This window comes from Bos grunniens, chromosome X (genome assembly GCF_055505025.1).
Source record: "Bos grunniens cultivar Pamir isolate PY7600 chromosome X, Bosgru_T2T1.0, whole genome shotgun sequence".
Lineage (NCBI taxonomy): Eukaryota > Metazoa > Chordata > Mammalia > Artiodactyla > Bovidae > Bos > Bos grunniens.
Genome location: NC_141194.1, coordinates 121,815,893 through 121,843,178, shown reverse-complemented (window position 1 = coordinate 121,843,178; position 27,286 = coordinate 121,815,893). Strand labels below are relative to the sequence as shown.

General features: G+C 38.4%; 1 protein-coding gene across 16 annotated transcripts in view; it reads right to left on the bottom strand.

Annotated features, from left to right (window-relative positions):
* Window positions 1-1,158: 1,158 nt before the first annotated feature.
* Window positions 1,159-27,286, bottom strand: part of ATP11C (ATPase phospholipid transporting 11C (ATP11C blood group)) — a 169,397-nt gene continuing 143,269 nt past the window's right edge. For 6 of the 16 annotated variants that reach the window (XM_086386516.1, XM_086386524.1, XM_086386517.1 and 3 more), the window contains 7 exons: window positions 27,126-27,253; window positions 21,467-21,602; window positions 18,967-19,032; window positions 16,654-16,757; window positions 13,083-13,236; window positions 6,629-6,733; window positions 1,159-3,712 (listed from right to left, as the gene is read on the bottom strand). In XM_086386516.1, the coding sequence (XP_086242642.1) occupies window positions 6,632-6,733; window positions 13,083-13,236; window positions 16,654-16,757; window positions 18,967-19,032; window positions 21,467-21,602; window positions 27,126-27,253 (690 nt within the window). In that variant the 3' untranslated portion in view covers window positions 1,159-3,712; window positions 6,629-6,631. Of the gene's footprint in view, window positions 3,713-6,628; window positions 6,734-7,289; window positions 7,489-12,897; window positions 12,965-13,082; window positions 13,237-16,653; window positions 16,758-18,966; window positions 19,033-21,466; window positions 21,603-27,125; window positions 27,254-27,286 lie in introns of those variants that run through there. The other 10 variants (XR_015158413.1, XM_086386520.1, XM_086386521.1 and 7 more) reach the window with 5 other exon arrangements.

Here is a 27,286-nt window from a genome sequence, read left to right as displayed (position 1 = left end):
TAAACAGACTAACTCCAAGAAGGTAGAAAGAATCTAAGACACATGTATGAAAATTTGGTAAATAACAACTATTGATTACAAGTGTCAAAGCATCAACAAAACCCCTTAATATAAAAATACCAATGCATTTCTCTGGCTAGTAAATGCCATTTTACAAAGCAATTATGATCTTTTACCTCATATGCTGATCTTTTACCTCATTTGCTCTCCCCTCACCCCCAAGACACCACTTTACAGGTGAGAGAAAAGAGGATCGAGGGAAATGGCTCTTAGTGGCAAAGCTGAAACTTGAACTTGTGTCTCACCTCCTCATAGAGCACATTTCCCACTTAACAACAACAAAAGAGGAAATGCATTTTCTCAACGTAGGTCAAAGACTAACAGGATTAAAAGATGATAAAAATACAGAGACGGAAGTGTACAAATGTAATGAAACCAGCTACCCAGGTGACTAGTTTCTTAGGAGTCAAGGAAAGCAGGGTTTTTCAAGGAAAAGGGACACTCACAAGGCAGTAGAGGCAGGCTGAGCAACAACAGAGGGAAGGAAGGGAGGGGGAGGGGTGCGAGGGAGAGAAAGATGTACACACACACACACACACACACTCTATTGTAAAATCCCTGCATCTTTGGCTACTTAAGAATCAAATGATTTCAGGAACTTCTCTGGTGGTCCAGTGCTAAGACTCCACACTCCCAATGCAGGGGTCCGGGTTCCATCCTGGGTCAGGGAGTCAGATCCTGCATGCCACAACTAAAGATCCAATGTGCTGCAACTAAGACCCAGTGCAGCCAAATAAATAAATCAATATTAAAAAAAAGAAATGATTTCAATGGTATGCAGACGTGGACCATATATCGCACAACGTCCAACAAGTGGATACTGCCTAGCACACAGCAACCTAGCAATACATATTTGCTGATTTAGCTGGACTTTTCTGTATACAGCAACCAGATCCAGCCTTATTCAGAACTCCCAAATATCAGAACGTCCCAAAATTAGTTCTGCCCTCAAATGCCAGTTTGTATGCAGAAATGGTCAATCTTTTGTGAGCTGTACAGGCAAAGCAGAAATAAGAAACTTATTTCCTATCACCAAATTTCTTCCATATTACTTTTATGTTAAACAGACCTTTACAAAAAAGAGACTGAAAATGTCAATTATATCATACCAAAGTTTATTGATTACATCAAACAAAATTTCTTCAATGAAAAAGGCAAGTTGCATTCATAAAAGATGGCATTCACATTCATTATAGAAAGCAATGATGTAAAAAATTGCTGAAGTGAAAAATGTAATATTGCAGTCCAATTTTGAAAGCTGAAAAATGATTTTGTCAACACTTGCATAAAATCTGCATTTATATATACTGCATGTTATTAAAAAATTCTGTCACTAAATTATTATGAATTTTGCAAATTTAGGCTTACATTTTATACTGTTGCTGGTGTAAATGTGGTAGATATGGAATTTATGTTTTCAGTTTAGTACTAACATCCTCAAACAATGGACAACAGTTATGAAAACTATAAGGACAGTTTGTAGTTCAAAATTATTCAAATGATGGGTATATGATCCTATTATTACATTTTATCAGTTTCTCTGGCACAAAATAAGGTGGTTAGATTGTAGTGATAGGAATACTGGATGGCTTACTTCTGCTAACCTCACGCCAACCCTTTTTTTTAGCTCATTAATAAAATATCTATCTTTAAAAAAGTCAAGTCAGGTCCCTTTCAAGAATCTAGGCCATATCACACATCACTGTCATCGTGAATTTGAGCTGCAGTGTAATGTGTACCTTATAAGACAGACTTTACATCCCCCTTACTTATCTTTCTTCCAGGTTGCAAGGAATTTTACATGCCACCAGTTATACTTCTGCTACCTTAGATATTTTGATTATGTCAAACCTCCAATAGTCTGCATTAAACAAGGCTCTCTAGTTAAGGTGGGCTCTTTGTATTCACAGTCTCTATAATTCTTATGTAAAACAACAATAATAATACAGCAATAATTATAAACACAAGAACAACAACAAAACATCAAAAGCTTTCCTGGCTCTGATTTTTAGCTCTTTGGAATAGGTAGAGAATATACTGACTTGGTTTCCAGCAGACTACTTCAAATACTAGGCTACTAAAACACAGCACACTTAGGAAGGCATGATGACACCTAACAAATACTCAAAAATAATACTGATAGATGGTAACAAATGAAATAATGAAAAAGGGTCAGTAATGATGGAAGGGCTTCTGATAACTGAAATGTCCTTTCGAGAATTTAAGAAAAATTATACCTAAACATTAACACAAAATGTAAGTGGAAGAATCAAATATGTCATATGGACTTTATAAATACATTGGTATAGACTGAATCTAATACTTTTCCAAATCAGGGTACAATATAAACACTAATAATAGTACAGGCATGCCAGAAAGACAACCAAAAATGGAAACTGGAACAAAAATACCTTTTAAAAGACCATTTCAATCTAGGAGTCAAATGTAGTCATTTATATCCAAAAAAAAGTGTATGTTTAATTTTAACATTTAATAAAGACATATCACATTTATTTTTATGTTTTAAGTGAGCTCCTTAGGAGGCTATAACCTCCCCCTAGTCCAGTAAGTGGAGGATTTAACCAAGGTGCATCTTGTGGTTTAGAGTTAGACCATTACCCTAGCCGTGTTTGCTAAGAGAGACAATATTCATGTTCAGAGTCATGTTATGGACCCTTCCTCCTTCCCAAATTGCCAAGTTAAAAAAAAAAGTGCTGCATATGTGCACAGATGCAACCACTTTCAAACAGAAACTGTTAACAGTTTTAAATAAGCTATTCTTCCTTCTTCTCCACAAAAAAAATTATAAAGACTGATGTTTAGATGCCATTTTAATGTAACTGTAGTTTTGCCCATTTTACCTCTGATCCCAGTAAAGCTAATATTGGAAAAATCTGTTATATCTTTAACTATTTTGAGGGTCACTGAAGTGACTGGAAATGATTTCTTTTCAAATCTAGTATTCTTCCACCCATTAAGTGTAATTCAGAAGAACAAAAATAAATAATTTTTTTTGATTTTTGCAAAAATACCCAGGGTTAACATTCCACCTTTCAATGCACTTTTTGGCAAGGATAATCAGCATGTAGGTGAACAGAAAGGATTACCTACTATCTGATGCATTGATTTAGTTCTTTTATATTTTCAAGTATTCCTTTCATATGTGGAAAAAATTTAAGATCATCATTCAGTAGGAACAAGAAATGTGATCCAAACAGCATATTTCTTTTGCCAGGCAAAAAAGTAAGTTTAGCAAAATCTGTTCATTACCATTGCATGACTTCTACTTTATTCTATCATATTTAAATCCATTCACAGAGTTCATGGGTTAAAAAAGCACCCATTTGATAGTTATTCTATCTAAAGCCAGAAATTCTATATATTCTTGCTTTCAACTTTCATATAATTCATAACTTAGAGCTTTGGCCATAATGGCTACTTATAATAATTATAAATGCTTAAGAGAGTCATTTGGTATTTTACTGGACATTTATTCTGAACCTCAGACATAAGATAGTGGTTTAGTTAGTTGCATATCAAGTATCCTGAGATGATAACTTTTTGAAGTTGTTTCTTCATGCTTTCTCTTTTATCTGTAACCACTGTCAATATGCTTGTAGGACAATAACATAGGCAGTTCAAGATTCGGATTCTGAAAGATGTAAAATATACGGAGTTAAAACATTAATTTTAATAATAATGTGAAACCATCTGTTTAGCACTTAAAAAAATAAATCATGTAGTAAATTTTGTTATGAGAGTACACCAATTGTCTTTAAAAAGCTGCCAAGTTTTATTCACATGCTTGGGGAAGAAAGTGACACAATAGCCAGTTTTTAATCTTTTCTTCATCTGTCAGCTGAATAGATTCAGACTTGCTTTTTGCTTTTGGATTGCTCCAGGGTTCTCCTAAGAACTGTTACCACTAGGACAGCAGAGGCTTAGCTGACTAGGATCCCTTCTAGCTGTGAGCCCCACCCCCATGAAAACAGGGATGTTTTATTTAACTTTTTGTCTCTAGCACCCAGTCCAGTGTCTGGCACACAGCAAGTGCTCAGGACATGATGAATGAATGAACTGATCACTGGTTTTTGGTTGTTAATTAAGACAAACTCTAATATTCAGTTTTGAAAGATTGTTAAGAAAGCACTTTTACTTAAAGAAACATGTTTCCTCTCTATAATACCTAAGTTAATTTTTTTCGGATAGATCATGTATCTATGAGTCAATTGACTCTTCTGTTTTCCTTATTCTTTACCTTTTTAGAAAAGAAACCACAGAAAACACCCTAAGAAATCTAGATTCTTCATCCTCTAAACACTATCACATGCTATCATTAGGATGCAGCATGAGAATTGGTGCCTGTAAATCAGGTATGTGGAGAAGTACAAGTCCTATTGTCAAGGAGGTGAACCTAACCTTGATTCAACACTCAAAAATTCAAATTTTAAAAACTTGAGTAATGGGGGGCCCTTGCCATGCATGGACTAGAAGTCCTGTAGAATACCTTCCATTTCTTTTGATGTTTCATTTTCTTATACTGGGGGCTTCCCAGGTAGCGCTAGTGGTAAAGAACCTGTTTGCCAATACAGGAGATGTAAGAGATGCAGGTTCGATCCCTGGGCTGGGAAGATCCCCTGGAGAAGCGCATGGCAACCCACTCCAGTATACTTGCTTGGAGAATTCCACGGACAGAGGAGTCCGGTGGGTTATAGTCCATAGGGTCGCAAAGAGTCAGAAATGACTGAAGCAACTTGGCACACACACACATTCTCACATTAGTTCTTCAGGTAGCAGGGGCAAGTTGACGTTAACCAAAATAAGGCTGACATTCACATAAGAACTTATATAAGGAGTCAGGCAGTTTCCTTAACAAACAAGGGACAAACTCGGTGGCTAAACTAATTGCCAGATTTCTTTTCCTTGGAGAATAAATAATGTAATATGAAAATATATTCCTAGAAGAAATAATTACTTTAAAAATAAAACAATCGTTTTTGAAAAAAACAAAACAAAACAAAACCTTACTTAGCTTTAACACTGTAGGAGTTAAGGCCCTGGAGAGACCAAAAGCAGTAGCAATGTCTGCTACCCAGCCTAGTCTCCCAAACCACAGACCAAGCTAAGTAAAGCAATCCAGGGGGATAAAAAATTCACTAAAATACACCACACAACTTAGGACATGGCTATCTGGGACAAGATGGTCAAAGACTTTGAAGGCTACTGGGAAGCAGATTCATTACTGAGGGAAAATATTTTGGATGGCATCATCGACTCAATGGACATGAGTGTGAGTAAACTCCGGAGTTGGTGATGGACAGGAAGGCCTGGCATGCTGCAGTCCATGGCATTGCAAAGAGTCGGACATGACCGAGCGACTGAACTGAGTCACTCCAACTGGGTAAAAGGAGGTAGACTGAGACAAAATGAGTTGCCTCCCAAAATAACACTGCAGATACAGACTGTGATGAACTGTAGGAGATAGAAGAACCAATGGATTCAATCTTTTAGCTCAATTTTTATCCTGTGCTGAAGGGTAGGGAAGCTGATAGCTGATCAAAAAATGGGCCTATGAAGTGGCCTCACAATTGTTAGCATCAAAGTGAACTGATGTGCAATGTCATTCATGATGATCATTAATTTTTATGTGTGCATGAAAGATGCCCTGCCCTAAGCTGTGTGGAATTGTTTCTAAGCTGACAAATTTGTAAAACTCATTCATGAAGTACTTTAAACGTCCATGGATGGATAAAACACCTTGAAAGGCCTGGGGTGATAGAGGCCTCTGCAGTGGGAAACAGAATACACATAGAGGAATTCCTCCCATGGCATATCAATTCCTTCCAATTTTTTTTTTGGGGGAGGGAGGTAAATGAAATAACATGTTATATGATGAATTTACTCACTTTTGGAAAAAATAATTATGATGCATTCTAAATCATTAGGCTAGCATCCCCCTGAATGGCTAGGAAAGCTTTCACCTCCGAAAGTTGAAATACTTAGCTTGAATAAAACTTGACACTACAAAAAGTGATTAGAGTAGATTGGTTCATTACCATACACTTGGGGATCAGACATTTACAAAGACATAAATATATACCTGCAAACACAGACATAGCACATGGAGGTGCAGACACACTGAATTATTTCCACATAATTCCCAAAAGAACATGCAATACTAAAACTGACTTGATATTATACAGATGCAATTTTGGAATATTTATTTTTAATTTTCCAAATGATCTTTTAAAATCCAATTATATTTCCTGATCAGTGGTAACAAGCATTTTCATGTGATGCCATGAAAACATGCCCCTTACAAATTAAATATATTATATTACTCTTCAGCTCTGGAAAATGCATAAAATTTTATTTTGGGGCTTAGCAAATTTAAAATATGTATTTCCCCATATTCCAAGTAATGCATCTTTATATTTTTTCAAAGAATAGTATAAAGTTCACCACACCAACAGCAGAGAAAATTTAGAGAGTGATATTTTCATTTTTTCTTTATAATGCTGTTAATCTGTTTCTTTAAAGCCAGCCCACTTGTTGTAACACTAGGTACCTGTTAAAATATATTAGATTCATCTGAGAATGTTCGTAAAAGAAGAGGTCTGACTGAAGGTCTGGTGGATAATGAATCAGATGCCTTTTTACAGCTTAGATTGCTCTGTAATAGTCAGGTAAAGATACTTAAAGCATTTAAAGATTGGTAACCTACCTGGTGATAAAAATGTAGGAAGAAAAAAAATCATTTCCTATAAGACTACTCTTCTGGCCCAAAATACACATGATTATACTATAGCAAATGCATAACATTTAAATGAATACACTTAAAGACCTAAGAAAGTCTCCACCTCACATTGAATTGTTTTCATGGTAGAATACAGACATTAGTAGTACGTGGCAAACTTGAGTTTTTGAAATGACACTGGTAAGTTATGCGGTAGATGAAGGCAATATGGTTTGATTAGTAAACCTTACCATCCTTTTGGTGAACACCTCTGAGAGTTGTTCCGGTACTCTGAGTGTACTGAACAAAGAGAAATTTGTGCAAAACATTCCTATCTTAATGAACAGACTAGCTCTAACACGCTGTGGCTTCTACTGTGTACCAGGAACCAGTGGGACTACAGACCTACAGTCCAGGTTTTTGATTCTCCATTGTGACAATTGAGAAGGTGAACAAATGATTAAAGGAAAATGGCAAAATATTCTTAAGTATCAAATAGAAGATATAAAGATGAGTCATGAGAATTTTTCATAAAGAATCAGAAAATGGTGTCAAGCAAATGAGAATGCAAGCAAGTTGGTACATTAAGAAAGGAAGTCACCTTATTCACTCCAAGAGAAACTGTGATTGCTGGAAGTTTGAGAAAGCATGAAGATAGTAGATGTTCCTGAGGAAGGGAGGCGTTTCGTTACCTTGTTCACAATTGCACAAAAGGTGGAAAATTGCAGTAGAAAAAAGAGAAATGCAGAAACCAAAAAGAAAGAAAAAAGTAAATATTCTCTGAAATGTAAGACATTTAAAAGAAACCTTGAGAATTAGAAGTCGAAATGACGTTAGTTTTAAAGACGTTACTTTCTGAAGTAAAAGCAGAGTTAGAGTTAGGAAGTTTATTGTATGAGCAAACTGCTATTTCTCTGTATATCAATTTAAAAACTTTTGGTTCATGGGAATATTCACTACTTTGAATAAAATAATTTAAAAGTATGTTTCTCACTGAAATAAAGCTCATCTCTTATCATTAATTCACTAATTTACATTGTTTAAAATTCAATGATCAAAGAGCTATGCTCAGGATCCATCACCGACCTATCTTCAAGTAACTATCTCATCTTGTCCAATTGCACACATGTAATACGGACTGACTGTCCTTGGGCATTTCAGGTTAAAAACCTAATCAAAACTAAATAATGGAAAACTGTTGGTGAAACCACACTTTCGTACCATTTACCTATGAACCAAAGCTTAACTTCCTTTATTCTAACGTAATTTCATTGGTTTCCCCCCTTTTTTTCCTGTAGAGACTCTTTAAAAGCATTGCCTGAAAAGCTATGAATTTTTCCTTTAAAACACTAAGAAAAAGTGAAAATCAATGACTTAAAGTTTAGTTAGAAAACCTAAGAGGTTAGTTTTTCCCCCCTTACTCTGTGCCTGAAGCTGTAGGCTAATTTATAGACTTGGTATGGTATTGCTCTAGCAAAACAGATGAGTGGTAAACTACGGGGATGAGCTTAACAATTCTGCTAATCAAGATTACCCATATTATCTACTTAGCAACTAATAGAAATAGGCTTAACAAAAAGAAACCAGCTAAAGTAACACATATATCTAGCAGAGTCTAATAAACGTTTATACTTCCAAAGGAAAAATTCTGTTTATTCATATATGCTTTAACATAACTACATTTCTCCTGTTCATATTTTACCTTAATAAAGTTGGTGACATGTTGGTAACATGCAAATTACCAATTGATAAAAGCTAGAGAGATTAATATTTAGTTTCGGAGAAAAAATTTTTAATTGTTTGCCTTCTCTTTTGTAGGCAAAAACCTTGCAACAAGATTAACATGATACCAAACCTCCCACCCTGTGTTTAAAATACAAGCCCATCTATTTAAGAGTGTAACTTGAAACACATTTTGGTGCGCTCAGAACCTTGTATCCAACTGTCAGAGATAAAAGTTTTTCTATGAAGTAGAAATTTTAGGGATTTATAGGCTACTTTATAAAGGAAAACAGAAATATGAGAGTACAGAAGGCAGTAGAGAACATGAAAAGAGTAAAGCAATAAAAAATTGATACAGCTAGCAACTGGTTGGGGGCGGGTAGCGGGGGTAGAAGCTTGAGAGATAACAAACAACAGTATGAAATTTCCACATTCCTTTGCAGTCATCTAGGGAGCTTTGACACTGGCTTAATTAGCAGTCTGTCAAAGAGGCCAATGCATAAAGGTCCACCTCCACAGCCACGATGTTAGGATTCAACTTCATTTTTGTCTAATCTAGTTCACAGGGCTGTTACCTTTAGAGCTCATGGTTGTATGAGACACTGTAAGGATTTCAATAGTCATCATCAGTCACCATTGTTACTAAAGGAGAAACTGTATTCTCTAAAGTGCTTTCTCTGGGAATTTTGCTCAGATACCTGACATTCTTCCTTCTCCTGGCTGCCGCTCTGAAAGAGCTCCCTATGTAACTGAATGTTTGCTTTTGTTTGTGCAGACGTCACTTGCAAGGTATAGCCATGTTGCTGCATCCATTCTCATTACATTATAGTGTTTCCATGTCTACTAGGCAAAATCAAGCCTCCTTTTGATCATGGTGGTTTCCATGGGAAAACTTAACATAAAGATACATGGAAAATTCCTCCGCCTGAAATGGTAACTGGTATTCATTCACTAGTTGGCTAGAGGGTCCAGGTGTATTTCATTGATTAAGAGCCAGCCCAACAAAAGTGCTGAGAAGGGACATGGCTTTTCGAAGTACCTCAAATCGTAAACTTTACATTTCCTTTGAAGTGTTATCTGCTGTACCCACTGTTCAGTGCTCAATGATAATTTCATCATATACTTGTTGGCAGCTTAGAAGCTAAAGAAAAGCCCTATGATCCTTAATGATGGGATTTTAGCTCAAAAATTAACTATACTGCTGAAAATAAGGGTGTGAAAATGTATTTACTTCCTGAGTTAAATGACTGAGGGAATCTACTTTGGAAGATAGCAGAGTTCTTTTATACTGCTAGTATCAAGACAAAACTCAGCTGTGGTGGGGGCTGCCAGACTGGCCTTTTTACCGGAGGCTTCTGGAGTTAGTGACTTGGACCCTGAGATGGCTCAGCTGTGTTACAAGCCATATTATTGACTCTACTATTCTGTTTATACCTGCTTCCAGAAGTGTTCCAAATAAATCCCTTTATAACTCAACTTGAGTGAGAGCTCCCTGTGAGCTGGAATGATCAACCTAGCACAGCAGCTAGCTTATCCTGGACCCTCGGGCAAAGTGTTCTGAATTGAATGGAATTCAACAGAAGGCTGCTTCTACAACAGGTAAATGTAAATGGCTTAGCTTCCTTCTCAAATGCCATGGAGACATTTTCTCTATCCACTACGGAGTTTGAGTTTCGGAGTTTCGCTTCTTAAAGCAGCTGCCAAGATTCACAGGCAGAGAGCACAGGCAGTCTACTTGCCACAGGCATTTCTGGCTCTCCCTGCAAAGGATCTGACCCTTACTAGTTGAAGTCAGGGGGATCTTCTACTTTTAGCTAGGGACACACACTCTACCCCATTAGGGAGCCTCTCAGGAATGAGGTGGACCCAGTGTAAAAGAATCTTTTGCTGCTCTTTAAATGAGGCCAATGTCTTAGCAAGGGATACTGAATAAGTAGGAAGTCACCCAGAATGCCAGATTGTTGCTCACTTAAGTGTGAGTTGCTCAGTCGTGTCCAGCTCTTTGCAACCCCATGGACTGTAGCCCACCAGGTTCCTCTGTCCATAGAATTCTCCAGGCAAGAATACTGGCGTGGGTAGCCATTTCCTTCTCCAGGGGATCTTACCGATTCAAGGATTGAACCTGGGTCTTCCACAGAGCAGGCAGATTCTTTACCATCTGAGCCACCAGAGAAGCCTTTAAGATACTCTTTCTTTGAAGAAAGATTTTTGAAGTGGCCTCTGCTTCTTTGATGTGGCCAACTAGAGCCTTGTGTAAATAGATATGACTTATCAGAGTAGTCACGGCTGCCATGTTTCAGTTGCCCTTTATGCATTGATATGCACTACTTTGCTCTTGCATTTTCTCACAAGGGGGAAAAAAAGGCAGTGCTGCTGAGTGCCCACAATGTTCTGTCTTATCTGCAAGTTTCAAAATCCCATAGGGTCTGAAAAACCATTTAGCCTTTCAGACTTTGGATGTTAAAGAGAGATGTTCATCAGTAGGTGGTTCAACACATGTTCACTGGTTCAATGATGACAGGAATAAATGAATGAATGAATGAAGGTGATTATGGAAATTCTGGTTGTTCTAGCACATCAGCATGCCAAGCTACAGCACAGACACTAGAATTCCTCCTATCATGGACATAATTCATGGCAAACAAAGTTCATGCTGAACCCTGGAAATACTCTATACTGCTAAGTAAAAAGGGCTGCAGGCCCAGAACTCCATGCTTTCTTGCAACAGAAGTCTGGAATCTGTGCATGGAAAGAAAATGTTCTAAGTCTTTATCTGTGACTGCCTTGTATCATCCCTCCATTTAATGGCCATTTATGTAAGTCACATCCAGCCAGTGTCATTTTTTTTAAAGGGCCTATGGAAGAGGATAAAATATTGTTTGAAGGTTTTGATTTCTGAGATTTTTTGTCTCATCTTTAGAGGATGAAGCTTTGTCAATTTATAAGCTGGCTGTGAGCCATTGCTTAGCATGAGCTCCATTACCCCAAATAAGAAAAACATCAAGGAGCTCCTCAGAGTGTATTTCCAAATAAAGAGATCCTTTGTAGACAAATCTCTATTATGACAAGGCACCAAAATATTTATTACCATGACATTTTTAAAATTTGGTTTCATACAAATTGCCACTTGAGCCATTAGAGAAGTAACCTGTTATACCCCTGTCCAACTGGTATTTACAAATAAATGCCACTTTCCCATTCTAAGACTAAACACCAGGCTGGAGGGAGTCAGTAGCGGGTCTACTGGAAGGATTAGAGAGATTAAGGTGGTTTTAGCTAGGTTAATGTTACTGTGTCCACTTTCATCCATAAGGCATGCAGAAGCATGGAATTAAGGCCAGTTCTGACCACCTAACCATATAGTGATTGGCCAGTTTATACCACGAATCAATGTGGCTTGTGCCACTGATAATCTGATTGTTTTTCACTGGGGTTGATACTGACTTGGCTCATGAAGCTTCTCTTTTATACACCCAATCACTGAAGATTTTTCCCACTATAGACATTTTAGTTCCCTATTCTATATGATGCCAACCACTGGGATCTACCAATAGGAAAAAAAATAAAAATCAAGACGAACCAGGTTTCTGGCTAAACTGGCAAATTTAATCAAATAGATCAGGTAGATATACCTTAGACTACTTGAAAATACTGCCTTGGAGGGGCTATAAGATCTAATTGGTGTCAGTGTGATTGAAATAGGGTTTTGTTGGGCAAAATTAGCTAGTGTTGGCAGGAATACGACATATTTACTTAACTTGTAGGTCAAAATTTGCCAGAAGTTTCATTTTTCTAGGCTAATCTACTTTTTTCAGTTTAAAGGCTTTTTAAGAAAGGTTCAACAGATATCAGACAATGCAGGCCCAAGCAATTAGGCTGACAGAGGGTAATAACTTCTCATTGCTGCAAAAAATTTACCATATAAGCAGCAAAAATAAAAACACACTCATAAAACCATCTTAAATTTTCACAAGTGTGTTTGAAAGGGGAAGGATGTAGAAATCACATCCAGGGAATTCTCTTTGGTTTAAATATACTCTTGGACAGACAGGGCTAGAAGCAACACAGAGATTAAGCAGCACTATAATTAAAGGAAGGGGAAAGGTTTGAAAGAGGCAAATTGGGATTACCAACTGAAAAAAAAGTCTGAAACAACCACAGGGAAATTTCTAAGGTTAAAGCCGGAATGCTTTGTTTAAACAAAAGAAAAAAAAAAAAAAAAGCTGAAACGTTGGTGTGGAAATTCCCAGCGTGAAAATTCTAGGCTAAATAAAAAAAAAAAAATCATTTTTTCTGTTCAAAGTTCCATATGGAGCATATGAGATACTCCATATGGATCACTAAAGGTCACATAGAACACTATTAAGGAATCTACTTACCACCTGCATTGGATAACGAAGTTTTTTATTATACTTTTTATGCAGAAGAGGAAATTAAGTGATGAACCTGTAAGGAGGGGTTTAACATGCTGTAACTAAGCAATTCTCTAAATAAAGTTTTTAGTTCACGGCAGATATTGAAGCCCCTTACAAAAATCAGTTTATAATATAAAGTTAGTTCTTACCCTGGTACTTCTTCTTCTTACACTCCTTAATACAATCCTGAGCATCTCGGGGGAAAGGCTGACAAATATTAGAAGAATTATGGTCAACCATACGGATACAGATGACAGCATTTGAGCAAATACAAAATACATTCTCTGTTGTTTCAAGAATGGCCTAGAGTGGAAAGAGAATACATAATGGAAAAGCAAATCAGTTCCTGTCATATGAAACAGAAATGTTACTGAAACTAACTGTTGCATTTAAAAGGAATCCTCATTATATACATTAATAAAAATAATCTTTATAACGACCAAAAGTAGTAAACAGATTTCATTTACTAAATGTTTGGAAAGAAAAGGGATGATAATCAAAGGGGAAAATGCACTTGACTTGAAAGTAATCAAAGGGATAATAAAATGCACTTGACTTGAAAACAACTAAGTGATCTATTTTAAGGTTGCCAACTGGAAAGTATTTATTTGCATTAGAAAATGCTGGCACTTCTGACATATTCAAGAGAAATGATGATTAACTTTTATGTTAAACATTTTACTTCCTTGGCTGTTTTATTAATGTAAGAAAGGATTTGTGCTCTACATTTGGAAATTTAAAAGACATTTTTATTACCGCCACCCCACCTCCACAAAACCCCTATGTAAGCATAATAAGGACTGTAGTTTTTCTCTCTCAAATGTGAAAAATCTACCATTCTCATCTACAAATATATACGGAGTACCAGAGTGTGCAAAGTAGGTTGCCAGAAGACTATTGCTAATCACACATTAAGCCTTGGGGTCCAGAAATCCAGGAGGATGCGACATTCTGCCAGGTTTAGTCATCCACTGAACCATTAGGTGGCTACTGAGAGGTCCAGCCAGTTGCCCTTCCCTGTCTGAGATGAACCACTGAGAGACTCACTACGTTAGCATGAATGTCGTCTGAAGCTGAGGGGGAGGAAGTGCAAAGCAGCTGCTTGAGCTCAGGGCATGTACCAAATTATCCTTGGATTAGGAGCCTTAGGTATGTAACTGGCTGGTCCCATTTAGTAGATGACAAATAGTGCTCACTGAAGATAATGGAAAAGCAAATGAGTTCCTATTATATGAAACAGAAGTGTTACTGAAGCTGCCTGTTGCATTTAAAAGGAATCCTCATTATGCACATTAATAAAAATAATAAGATACAGTGGTTTCTCATTTAAACACTGATGTTTGTGCACTGTCATGCAACATAACATGATCACATCAAGCTCATGGCTCTACACAGATGAGGACTAGACTGTGGAATACATGTGGACCCACTACCCACTAGATTGTGGGGCTTCCTAGTAGCTCAGTTGGTAAAGAATTCACCTACGATGCAGGAGACCCCAGTTCGATTCCTGGGTCAGGGAAGATCTGCTGGAGAAGGGATAGGTTACCCACTCCAGTATTCTTGGGCTTCTCTGGTGGCTCAGTTGGTAAAGAATCCGCCTGCAATGTGGGAGACCTGGGATGGATCCCTGGGTTGGGAAGACCCCCTGGAGAAGGGAACGGCTACCCACTCCAGTATTCTGGCCTGGAGAATTCCATGGACTGTATAGTCCATGGGGTCACAAACAGTTGGACATGACTGAGTGACTTTCACAGGGCACTACATTGCGAGAATAGTAAGGTGGAGAAACTTAAGAGTTTTCTAGGGCTCCTACCATAGAGAAAAGATTTCCACAGCGCTCAAGTCCCACTCTAATGCAGAAGAGCACCCTGACAAACATTCCAGGCAGCTAAGACACAGTAAGGGTCCAGCAGACAATTCTGACTGCTAGTTACTGGGTATTCCTTTGCATAGTACTCATAATACTCTGTTTCTAAAAGCTCCACAGTTTTCTTTCTGATTTTGACAGCATCTATGGAGTCTTGCAAGGGAGCAGTAAAAAACAAAAGATATTATTTTTAGAAGGGTTTTGGAGCTCAGAAATCATTCTCACTGCCTATCCCTGAAGACAGGTGAGTCATCATGCCTCAGGGTTGAGCATGTCCGGAGACTAGCTGTAATCAGCATTCAGCTGAAGTTTTACAATTTCTAGTCACATTTTGCTGGTTGACTTATGATTAATATATATTTTATATTCACGGAGTAGCTCAACTCAGACAGGTCTACTTAAGGACAGCACTAGAGGCAAGAAAGTAAAACAAAGATTTATTCACATTTCATTTTTAGTCAGCATCTCTAATCAATAGAAACAAGTATGACAATATTTTAAAACGTGTCAACAATTTGTTTTAATCAATAAGGAACAGTCTGGAGAGAGTGAGAAACTGGTTCAGTTTGCTAGAAACATTTCATTCTTGAGGAAATTTTGCACAATTAGTTCAGATGCTGACTACACAGATTCCTAGACAGAATTATGGTCCTGTGGGCAGATCTTACTACTGTATATCACATTTGATTAATCAACTTTGAGGCATTTGTATATTATTAAAAAAAAATAGAGACTTCCTTTAGTGTCACTGCTTCAAATAAATGTGTCAAATAAATGCTGTAAGTATACTTTCTGGAGTTGCTACTTCTGCAAGTGATTCGGTGTTCCGTATTTTTATTACTTGAGGCTTTTATTTTAAAAAGCTTTCCAAAACAGTACGAGTTTCTTCTAATTAAGTCTCAAGGGACATAAACATGGTCCTCTGTGATAATGTGGAATGTTTTGTATGTACGATTTTGCTCAAACTAGTGAAAATATGTATGCCTAGAATTTCAACCAATGGCTTGCTTTAGCCCTGTTCTCTGCTGCTGGTTTCCTTTTCAGGGGAAATCACCAATGAATGAAAACAACTGTGATATTTAAAAATAAAATATAGGCCTTTGGCAGTAAGGAAAGGAGATGAAACTCTGATTTTAATTTCTAATGACTCTCCCAATCACAGCTTATGTGCACACACTGGACTCTCGTCTTCTTGAGGCAGGGGTATAGTCTATTCATTGCTGTATCCCATAGAGTGCCTCATGCAAAATGGATTCTGAATAAACATCTACTGAACCAAGATGAATGGAATGAACTTTAAATCTAAGCTGCAGAGTCCACCTTTACCTTCCCCAAAACAATGGGATGGTGATTTCAAGATATAACCACCCTCTGAGTATTCAGTGATATATATTCTGTACCTTGAGCACATCTGCAGTAGCAAGAATGAGAGTGATATACCATAAAGAGAGAACAGGGTCCACATGGATAAGGCTGTATCTACTGGCCACTACACTGTGCAGAAATTTCAGAGGATGAGTATTTCCACTGGAAATCATATGGGAGAGGCCATGCTAGAAATTAGTTTCACTTCACAGAGAGATGTTTACATACCTTCAAGCTGAAAGATTTACACAAGGGCTACCAGAAGGAAGGTCAAAAAGTCTTTTGAGTAATTTGTGCAGTCTATAAACTTACATTTAAAATCTCAACTAAAATTAGCAGCATTACTGGCTAGAAGTAACTTCCAGTCCATTAATATTGAAGACTTGCCATCTTATATAATCAAAACTTTAAAAGTATAATTAATGTTGGCACATATAATATATTCTTAATATTTACATATCACTCCCACATGTTTAGTTGCTTACCATATAATTCCTCCCCAGAAGAATGAGAAAAATACATAAAATGCTAAAGAACCCCAAATCACAAGGTGGTTGATCCATGTCCAGAAACGAGTATCCAAGGCGAGCTGAAAAGATACAACACAGGAAATTTCATGATGTGTACACACTACACCAGGCAGTGTCTAGTGGCATTCAATAACTCATACATGATACCTGTGGGAGGATCCAGCTTGGCCAGGCAACCAAAGCCAAACGGCACTAGAAGAACAGAACCAGACTTCCCAAAGAGCTCTGCCCCAAGATATTTAGATGCCAGAGTACAGGCATGGAGGTATGGACAAGGAAGTACCCACTGTAGATGCCTCACTACTGAAGGAAGGACAAGGAATGAAGTCATGGTAAGATCCTGGACACTGGAGCCCCCATGTCCTTAAGTGGTGGTGGTCAGGAAGCTGATGGCAAAAAGAGAAGCCCTAGCTGGTGGAGGCAGGTATACTGAGGATCAGGAGAAGAGGGAAAGAGTAGCTAGGAAGAAAAGACCAACTACACAAAGGAGTCATGAGACCTCAAACACAACATAAGGGAGGTTACTAAATGAAAAGGCAACTAGCTCTACATATCAGGCATCATGGAACCACAGATTGCGGGTCTATGTAACATGCCTTTCAATTGCAAACCCCACAGCTACTCCATTGAATCAATAACCTTTTCAGCTGCCTGAGATTTTAATCCTTTCATGTTTCCTCCAGGACTGATTGTTTCTTCTGACTGTGGCACCTGGGATTTTCACATGCAATCTAAAAATAAAACGTATGGTCCACTCTGCTTTCTTAAAATTTCTGGGCCACAATGCTTACTATACAGGGCATTTCATTCTTGAAGAGGAGGTGGTGTCCGTTTTGTTACTTGCTGTTTTGACACCCTGCTCCTTAGCTCTCTGTTAATAGTCACTCATTCATAAATAGGATATTGATAACATTGTGAATGCAGCCCAGTCTTGAATCCCCTCCACCCCACCCCCCACCAAGCTGCTAGGAAACATGTCACAGTAATACTCATGCAAAGAAGATGGACTGGATGGCTTTTCAGAGACAGATGAAAAATGTTGTAGTAAGGCCAACTTTAACTACAAAGGGTGCTTGAAGGCCCTGGGGCCATATACAAGGCCAGGGGTAAAAAAGGGTGGAGAGAATCCCCTTTTAAGTCATGATCCTATGAAATATAACAGTAAATAATAATAATTAGCATCTATTGTACCAATCTCGTTCTATGTGCCAGACACTACTTTAACTGCTTTATACATATTCACTAATTGACTTCTCATAAAAAATCCCAGGGGAGGTAGGTGGTCCTTTTATTTCTATTTCATAGAAGAGGAAATAGAAGTGCTGAGAAACAAGGTCACTTGCCCAAGGACACCCAGCTAGTAAGTGGCTAAACCGAGTTGAATTGTAACATTTTCTAGCAAGCCTAAAATATCACTGAAATAGTACATGAAGAATGCAAACATGTTAGTTCTATTCAGTACGACAAATGGATCACGTATAAAAATGCAGAGGGGAAATGGTTAGAGGCCCTTTGTCAATTATAGTTCTGAATCTAGTTCTGATCAATGGGCAGAATGAAATTCATTTAAAGGTACTCATTCTTGGACTCCATGTGAGGTGTTTATTACTGGAATGATCAAAATAATTCGATTATACCTTCAACTGTAACGGTGGCCCAACTCATGAGTCTTAAGGGCAGTATTCAGCATACAGCATTATTACACGGCTGCATGTTAATGACAACGATTTTGCCAAAACTGCTTTCCTTGAATGTTATCTGCCATATATTCTTATGCATTTCATCACTAATATGGGTAAATTTCAGTGATGAACACATTATATGAAATATCATCACTACCAAGCTCTTTGGCACACATATTTTGCTCACGGACACTTATTTTCAACTTAAGTATCCAAATTCCTTTAAGGACTGGCCTTCTTAAACAGATATATAACTTAAAAAAATATTCAAGTATTTAACATGGAAACACACTCACAGTCCATTTATATACCACTTCTCATAACATCTCAAAAACAGCAGGAACAAAGGAAGAGATTTCCAATATAAGTATCGTATATTAAAAAAAAAAGAGGATAGACAATATACTGGAAAAAAATGGATCACAAATAGTATACAAATGTCCAAATCTCTAATACCACACATAATTTTAATCAGCATTCAGACTTGAATAACAGCTCACAGTAAAAATTAAGATATATTAGTATAAGACCAGAAAGTATTAAAAAAAATATGGTGTTAAACATATTTGAATAATAAAAATCTAACCTTCAGAGTTACGGTGAATACCAAGATTGTAAAAATAATGGTTCCAAATGTCCAATTTCCATATACCTGAAAAATATTCAACAATTACATGTACCATGAATACACAAGCCTGCTTAAAACAATAAACAGCCAGTTTAATCTTGTGTGTAACTGACAAGGATTTTTGTATAAATTGTTTAGGGAAATACCTGCTCAAAAGATCAGGCCAATATGTTGGCTTTTACTGTAAGCCTAAATTTTCTTGAAGAGGTACACCACGTGTGTGGTTGGTAGGGTTTATTTCATGAATCCATGTAGCATAAAACAAAGAACAGACTAGCATGATACAGACAGGAAAAATTCTGTTCTACCAGTAATGTTCATAAGACAACTCATTTGGATGTCTCCTGTCTCTACAGAGTTTGATATGGGCTTTTCCTGTCATATTGCTCTGAAAGTTAAAAGTCACTAAGTCATGTCTGACTCTGTGACCCCATGGACTATACAGTCCATGGAATTCTCTAGGCCACAATACTGGAGTGGGTAGCCTTTCCCTTCTCCAGGGGATCTTCCCAACCCAGGGATCGAACCCTGGTCTCCAGCATTGCAGGTGGATTCTTTTCCAGCTGAGCCACGAGGGAAGACCAAGAATACTGGAGTCGGTAACCTATTGCTTCTCCAGCAGATCTTCCTGACCCAGGAATCGAACCAGGGTCTCCCGCATTGCAGGCGGATTATTTACCAACTGAGCTATCAGGGAAGCCCAATATAGCTCTAAAGATCTCAAACAAGGACTAATTTGCAGACAAATGAACTTACATTATAAAAATAGAGTATATGGTGATATGGTGACAGGGTAACTAGACTTATTGTGGTGATCAATCAGTACATACAAATATCAAATCATTATACTATACAACTGAGGCATATGTTACATGTCAGTTATATCTTAATAAAAAAACAAAATAATTTTGTGGCTATAAATATTACAGCTGTTAGCATGTGCACATCAAAGAAAAGCAGATACCATGTATAAATCCGAACGATGGCAATGAATGGCACATATGCTTACCAAATGCTGTCAAGATCTGAATGCATAACATTAAAACAGAAAATGAAATGTAAAAGGTTTTTAAAAAATAAAAACAAAAAATTAAGGTTAACAGCAAAAAAAAAAGGATTTGATCAAATCATACATGGTGTTATGTTTAACTTCTGATAGTAGTTCTTATCACAATTTTAGCAAACATACAATAACATCTAATTCATTTGGACTTAATGAACTCAAAATGAGAGATGAATTAAACATAGGGTGGGTTGAGGCTCCCCATGCACCACCAGTAGAGTTTGCTGAGCAAATGAACCATATCAACAGAATTGTGGAAGAGTATAGTCAGCTGTCTATAATTTATGTACCAAATAAACATAAAATAAAAAGATAAAGTTACAGAATCAAGTCATAAAGCTGAAGGGATCTGAGAAATCATACAATCTAATTTCTTCTGCTTACCACTGGGCAAAGGTGACTTCGAAAACTGAAGTGATTGGCCTGAGGGTACACACAGATTCACTAGGGAACTCTCCCTGGCAAATGCTATGTGTACCTACACTAAAGTACTAAATCTGTATTTCATCAACACTTACTCAGTGATTAAACTGATTTCTGTTAGTCCAAATTAGAGAGGTTTTAACTGTAGTACCTAATTTCAGTATATCATTCAAATTCACTGAGCCTATCACTTCTGTAGTAGATGGTGATTGCATGGTTCTAGACATAGTCATTGTACTCAGTAAAGTCTTTTTGAAACTTAGCTTTGCTTCACATGATTATAAACTATGAACGACCAGAAAAGAGGAAGCTGAGAAATAGCAAAGAACCTAGTGGAAGCGGCATGCAAGGTGGGTTCGATTTTCCACTGTGTGGCTGCCAAAGACCTCACCCCATCAGCAATTCTCTCCTAGAGCACAGCCAGGGCAAAGTCACCCCAATGCAGGTGCTGACCTATGGAGTCGCTTGCTGGGAAGACACTGGCAGGATCAGTGTAGCCTTTCTGGAAAACACTATGCACCCATGTGGAAAGGAAGGAGGAAGAGAAGGGAATTCCCTAATTATTGGGCAAATACTACAAACATATGGCAGCTACCTCCTTGCACTCTAAACACAGACTAAGAACTGAGTGGGGACAGACTTTGCTTTTAAAACAGCAAAACCCTGGCTCACATCAAAGTGTACAGGTTCAAAGTCTGAAGTCCCAAGAATTCTGTTCATCTAGTAAAAATTACAGCCAAGTTAAGCTTCCCGAGGTTTGCACATAAGCTTTCTAGTTAGGTGTGCAAGCAGGAAGTGATTTTTTACTTTGACATTTCAATTGTTCTAAGGATGCTGTGAGAACTAAATACCATACCTTTAAGAAATAATTTGCAAAATGATTACAGCTATAGTATGTGTATGATAGACCCAATGCCTATGGAAAAAAATTAAGCCATGCTTATAACAGCAAAACACGTAATTTTTTTTTACCTTTCCATTTTCATCTAAGGATGTAGTCTGAAAAAGAAAGTAAGTCCCAAAGAAAAACACGGTTCCTTCAAATGCAGCCAGAAATGTCCAGTATAGGAATGGGCCCAACTGTAGCATGGCGTTTCCAGATATTTTCCTATTGAGAAATGGGAAAAAACACAAGTTAATGAATCTCTGTAGGCTGTTTATTTAAAGATACAGTGAAACGCTGAAGGTGCGCATGGGGTTTGACCCTGTTTATAGAATGAAAGTTCCTCATGAGGGATTGGTAGGCTTTCATTAAAAGATCAAACAGAGACACAGGTTTGTCTTTGTGTAATCACCTACTGTCTGAGGTGTTGGAGTAAGTTGTTATAGTGCTTCTAAGTTACGATTCTGATCACTGACAATATTAATATCATCAATAATAATAATCAGCTCATTTATTGAGTACTTATTATTGCTTATAAAAATGGGTTAAGAGTTTTATATAGTCCATTTGTGTACACACAAAAACCACGAGATAGGTATTCTTATCACTACCATTTTCAAATAATGAGCCTCAAAAAGGTGTATCATAACGGTTTCCAAACTCTGATCCACACTGGAATCACAAGGGGATCTTTAAAGACATTGATGTTTGGCTCCCACTCTCATTCTGATTTAACTGGCATGAGGTATAACCTGGCTAACCAGGACAATTTTAAAACTTCCCAGGTAGGAGTTCCCTGGTGGTCCAGTGGCTAAAACTCTGTGCTCCCAATGCAGCGGACCCAGGTTCCATTCCTGGGCAGGGAACTAGATCCCACATGCTGCAACTAAACATACTATACACTGCAACTCAAGAGTTCTCTTGCCGCAACATAGATCTTCAATCCCACGTGCCACAACTAAGATTGAGCACAGTCAAATTTTAAAAAAAGTACAAATCCCCAAGTAATTCTAATGTGCAGTAAAGTTTGGGAACCACTACTACAGCTATATGACAGAGCTGACTTTAAATCACATGCTCTCAACCAAACAAGCTACCATGACTTTGTAACTATAATTATAAAAATACTTCTTTTAATCAAGATTTCTTCCTGGGAATTTAACCTTTCTTAGGTCTTGTGGTGCCCTTTATATTTTTAAAATGAGTCAAATAACATGTCTGAAGCTGTACAGCCAGGCTTTGATAAATGGCGGGTGGACAGATCCAAAGTTTAACATCCATCAAAAATAAGAGTGTTCTGGGTACAAGTCAGGATGTCGAAAAAGGCTACCGATTCTAATGGGACAGAGCTACAGAAAGAAGATAGGTCTGTGCATGGAATTTTTTAGCTTCTATTTCAAATTCCTCTTAACATGTATCAAAAAAATCACTCAAATAGAGTACCTGTTGCCAATATTATGAAGACTGTCATTGAGCTGTAATGAATAAGAAAGACCTTTGTAATATAAGTGCAACTGATCCCTGTTCTGTTGGTATGGAGTACTATGGGCTTTTCTGAAAAACAGCAATTAAGCAACTTTTACCTACTAAGATGTCCAAGTGCACACAGAAATCAGCAATGGAGCTGCTGCTGCTAACTCACTTCAGTCGTGTCCGACTCTGTGCGACCCTATAGATGGCAGCCTACCAGGCTCCTCTGTCCCTGGGATTCTCCAGGCAAGAATACTGGAGTGGGTTGCCATTTCCTTCTCCAATACATGCATGCATGCTAAGTTGCTTCAGTCATGTCTGATTCTGTGCAACCCTATGGACAGCAGCCCACCAGGCTCCTCTGTCCATGGGATTCTCCAGGCAAGAATACTGGAGTGGGTTGCCATTTCCTTCTCCACAGCAATGGCGGTGATGCATAAAGCTATACGCTGCTATTTGCCCTAGAAAGCTGCAGGAGGAAACAGGTAACTGCTTTCCAGAAATGAGCTCTACCCACAGGCAGTAAGTCACGTTCGCAAGGCAACTGGGAGCCACTGGGAAGGCAATTCTCTCAAAGAGCCTTGAAAGGAGCACCCAGCAAATGCCAGCCAATGAGGGTTTTGAGAGTCACTGAGTGAGGTTGAGGCAAGAAGTGGTTCCTCTCTTTCCAGCCAGTCACTGGATTTACATCACGCATTGTGGGAAGAAAGGAAGTAGCATCATGGTGTGTTGGGTTATAGCTGAGGTTTCCCAGCTGAACTCAGGTGAATGACGGACCTGCTGTAACTTAGAATGTGGTAGCTAACGTGAAGAGAACAGGAGGGAATGAAGATGAGGGGTGCTGACCAGAAGCACAGGCCTGAACATTTCCATATAATCGGAGGCAGCAGGTGTACCGAGACCTTTCTTTTGCCTTTTAAAGTGGTAGAAGACTATGCCTCTACCCTCGAAACAAGTACTACAGTTTACTTTTCAAATTTCTCTCAAAAAATATGAAAAGATCCAGTTATGTCACATTTCACATCAAAACTTTTGGTAAACGCCTGCATCACTAAGTCCATGAAGGTGACATCTATAATATGTTACATAAGGCTACACGTCACATTAAATGGTATAAATGTGGAGAAAGCCACATATGAAGACTGGAGCTTCCTGTTTACAAAGGAACACTCAGAGCAATGGAGCAATCTCCAACACAGTGACAGGCTGAGAGCAGCGTCTCGTCAGGGCAGGCAGGCAGGAAGCCGCTTTTTGGGCTATGTGATAGGTATGCCCTGGCTTTCATTTCTCCATCAGATGTGGCAACTATACCCTCTATGCAAAATTACTTAAAAATTCATGAGGAGGCTTCCCTGGTGGCTCAGTGGTAAAGAATCCACTGGCCAATGCAGTAGACATGGGTTCGATCCCTGATCCAGGAAGATCCAGGAGCAACTAAGCCCATGAGCCACAACTATTGAGCCTGCGCTCCCTAAGAGAAGCCACCTCAGTGAGAAGCCCATGCATACAACAACTAGAGAGTAGCCCCTGCTTGCCACAACTACTGAAAGTCCCGCATGCATCAACGAACATCTACCACAGCCATAAATACATAAATAAAAGAATAATTAAAAAATCATGAGCTACACCCATGTGTCGTTACTAAAACTTCATAGAAACCCTTACAAGAATTTGTACTCAATAGGTTGCTTCAAGTTTTCAACATTCTTAATGTGCAAAAGTGCTCAGCATAGCCCTGAAGTTATGTGGAGAAGGGTGTTATTAATAGCACAGTAAGATTATATAGCTCCCATTTACTGAAAATTTTGGCATGGCAACCCACTCCAGTATTCTTGCCTGAAGAATACTCATGGATATAGGAGCCTGGTGGGCTACAGTCCATGAGGTTGCAAAAAGTAGGACAGGACTGAGTGACTAAGCACATCGAAATTTACTATGTGCACTGCTGTGGGCTTCCCCAGTGGCTCAGTGGTAATACATCTGCCTGCAATGCAGTAGACTTGGGTTTGATCCCTGGGCCAGGAAGATCCCCTGGAGTAGGGCATGGCAATCCACTCCAGTATTCTTGCCTGGGAAATCCCATGGACACAGGTGCCTGGTGGATTAGAGTCCATGGGATCACAAAGAGTTGGACATGACTGAGAGACTGAGCATTCATGCGGGCACCCCTGTAAGTTTTTCCATGTAGTCACTCATTTAATCCTCCCCTAAACACTGTGACTAGATCTGTTGTTACTGAAGAGGAAACTAAGGCCCATCTCAGTCAAGTGACTTCGGCAAGGGCAGAGCTGAGATTAGGGCATAGGCAAGGCTACAGCTCTTGGTGGCATTGAACAAGAGGCATTCTGCTCCCTGCCACCCAAATCCCTCTTCCACCAGAGTCACTGCACTACTGGTCTTCACTTTAGTTGTTGTCTGAAGATAGAACACTGCTGCTCAAGATTTGAAAACCACCAGCCTGTGGAAAAGAGCCCAGGTCTGGTCATCAGGAGGAGGGAAATCAGATCTTGCCCTGGCCTCTCATTATAACCTCTATCCTTAGGCAAGTCATTTCTGGGCCTTGAGTCTTCATTTATTTAAACAAGAGGGTATGAGAGCTCATGCTCTGGAAGATTTCTTCCAAGGGTGCTATGATTCTTCTGTTGATCAAACTATACCCTTTGCAAGAAATACTAGAGCAGAACACATTAATGCCATGAGGAAGCAATCAGCAAATACCAGATTGGGGGAAACTCTACAAGGTAAATGATTAGGTTTTGTTAACAAATAAATTGTCAAAATAACCTACAGATTAAGAGAGTCTCAGAAGCCTATTAACCAACTGCAGTATATGGGCCTTATATACAGTTTCAAATAAGCATGCTATAAGACATGAGTCAACTGGAAAAATCCTGAGCATTGACTGGATATTTGACGATATAACGGACTTGTTAAATTTTTAGGTATGGTAGTGTACTGAAATAACTATTTTATGTAACGATTGATATTTGCTTTAAAATAAGTCCTTGATAGAGAAGACAAGGTTATTAATGAAGTAGGATTGGCCATGAATTGATATTCAAGCGGAGTGGTGAGGACAGGGAAGTTCACCATATAAATAATATTGTTGCTACTTCTGTGCATGTTTTAAATTTTTCATAATAAATATCTTTAAAATGAGAACAAATTTTATAACTCTGGTTAAGTCTGCTGCTGCTGCTAAGTCACTTCAGTCGTGTCCGACTCTGTGCGACCCCATGGACGGCAGCCCACCAGGCTCCTCCATCCCTGGGATTCTCCAGGCAAGAATACTGGAGTGGGGTGCCATTGCCTTCTCTGTGGTTAAGTCTAACAATTCCTAATTGTGACTTTTATGAGTCATACACCTTCACTTTGCACAAATTAACCTTACTCAACTCACTCTACTGCAGTTGCTACCCACTATTCAATAATGCTTATAATCTGCAGTAAATTAACATCTTTATCCTTAGCTGTAGGCTTCACTTACAAAAATCCAATTTAATCAAAGGTTAAGCAACTGGGGCTAGTGCCAAATACCCATCCAAGAGAAAAACAACTATTTCCAACTAACACAACATGAATATAAAGGCTTGATGAGTTAATTATTTTCTTCAACAATGCCATTTTAGAATGGGGGCTAACAAGGCAGGGAGGCTATGTTTCAGGGGCAGTTTACAAAAGAAAGCCTAACATAACATCGTCAGTTCAATCTATTATATCTTTGGATGGCCCTTTTTTGGGTGAGGGGGTTGTTCAGTTGCTAAGTCGTGTCTAACTCTGTGACTGCATGGACTGCAGCATGCTTCCCTGTCCTTCACTATCTCCCAGAGTTTGCCCAAACTTATGTCCATTGAGTCGGTGATGCCATCCAAACATCTCCTCCTCTGTCCTCGCCTTCTCCTCCTGCCCTCAATCTTTCCCAGCATCAGGGTCTTTTCCAATGAGTCAGCTCTTCACATCAGGTGGCAGGTGAGGAGACGGCAGGTAGTTAAAACTAGTCTGTCTTCATCTAAGACTCTAGAACTCTATGACAATGTAGGCAAAGTTTCAGGAACTACTGATTCTGAACTAAATAATTTCACCCATCCAAGTATAAGACATATACCCAGGACAAGTCATTTTCCAGCTGGATGGTTTAGTTTAAGTAGCTAAAAATTCAGAACAGAACCATGTAATCAAACCAGGAGGGAAGTTCTGTGTCTTTCTGACCTGCAGATAAAATGAAACCCACAACTTTGAATGTCTGAGGGGATTTTACCTTACATATGTTCAACTTACATGTACAATCGGGGATCTGAGGTCAATGTGTCAATATTGATGTGCTGTTCCAGTAGACTGTAGGCCAGGATGGGCAAGGATGTGAAGCAGATATTGTACATTGTAAGGTAAGCAGCATCATACAGTGGCTATAATGACAAACCACAAAAGAGAAATAAATG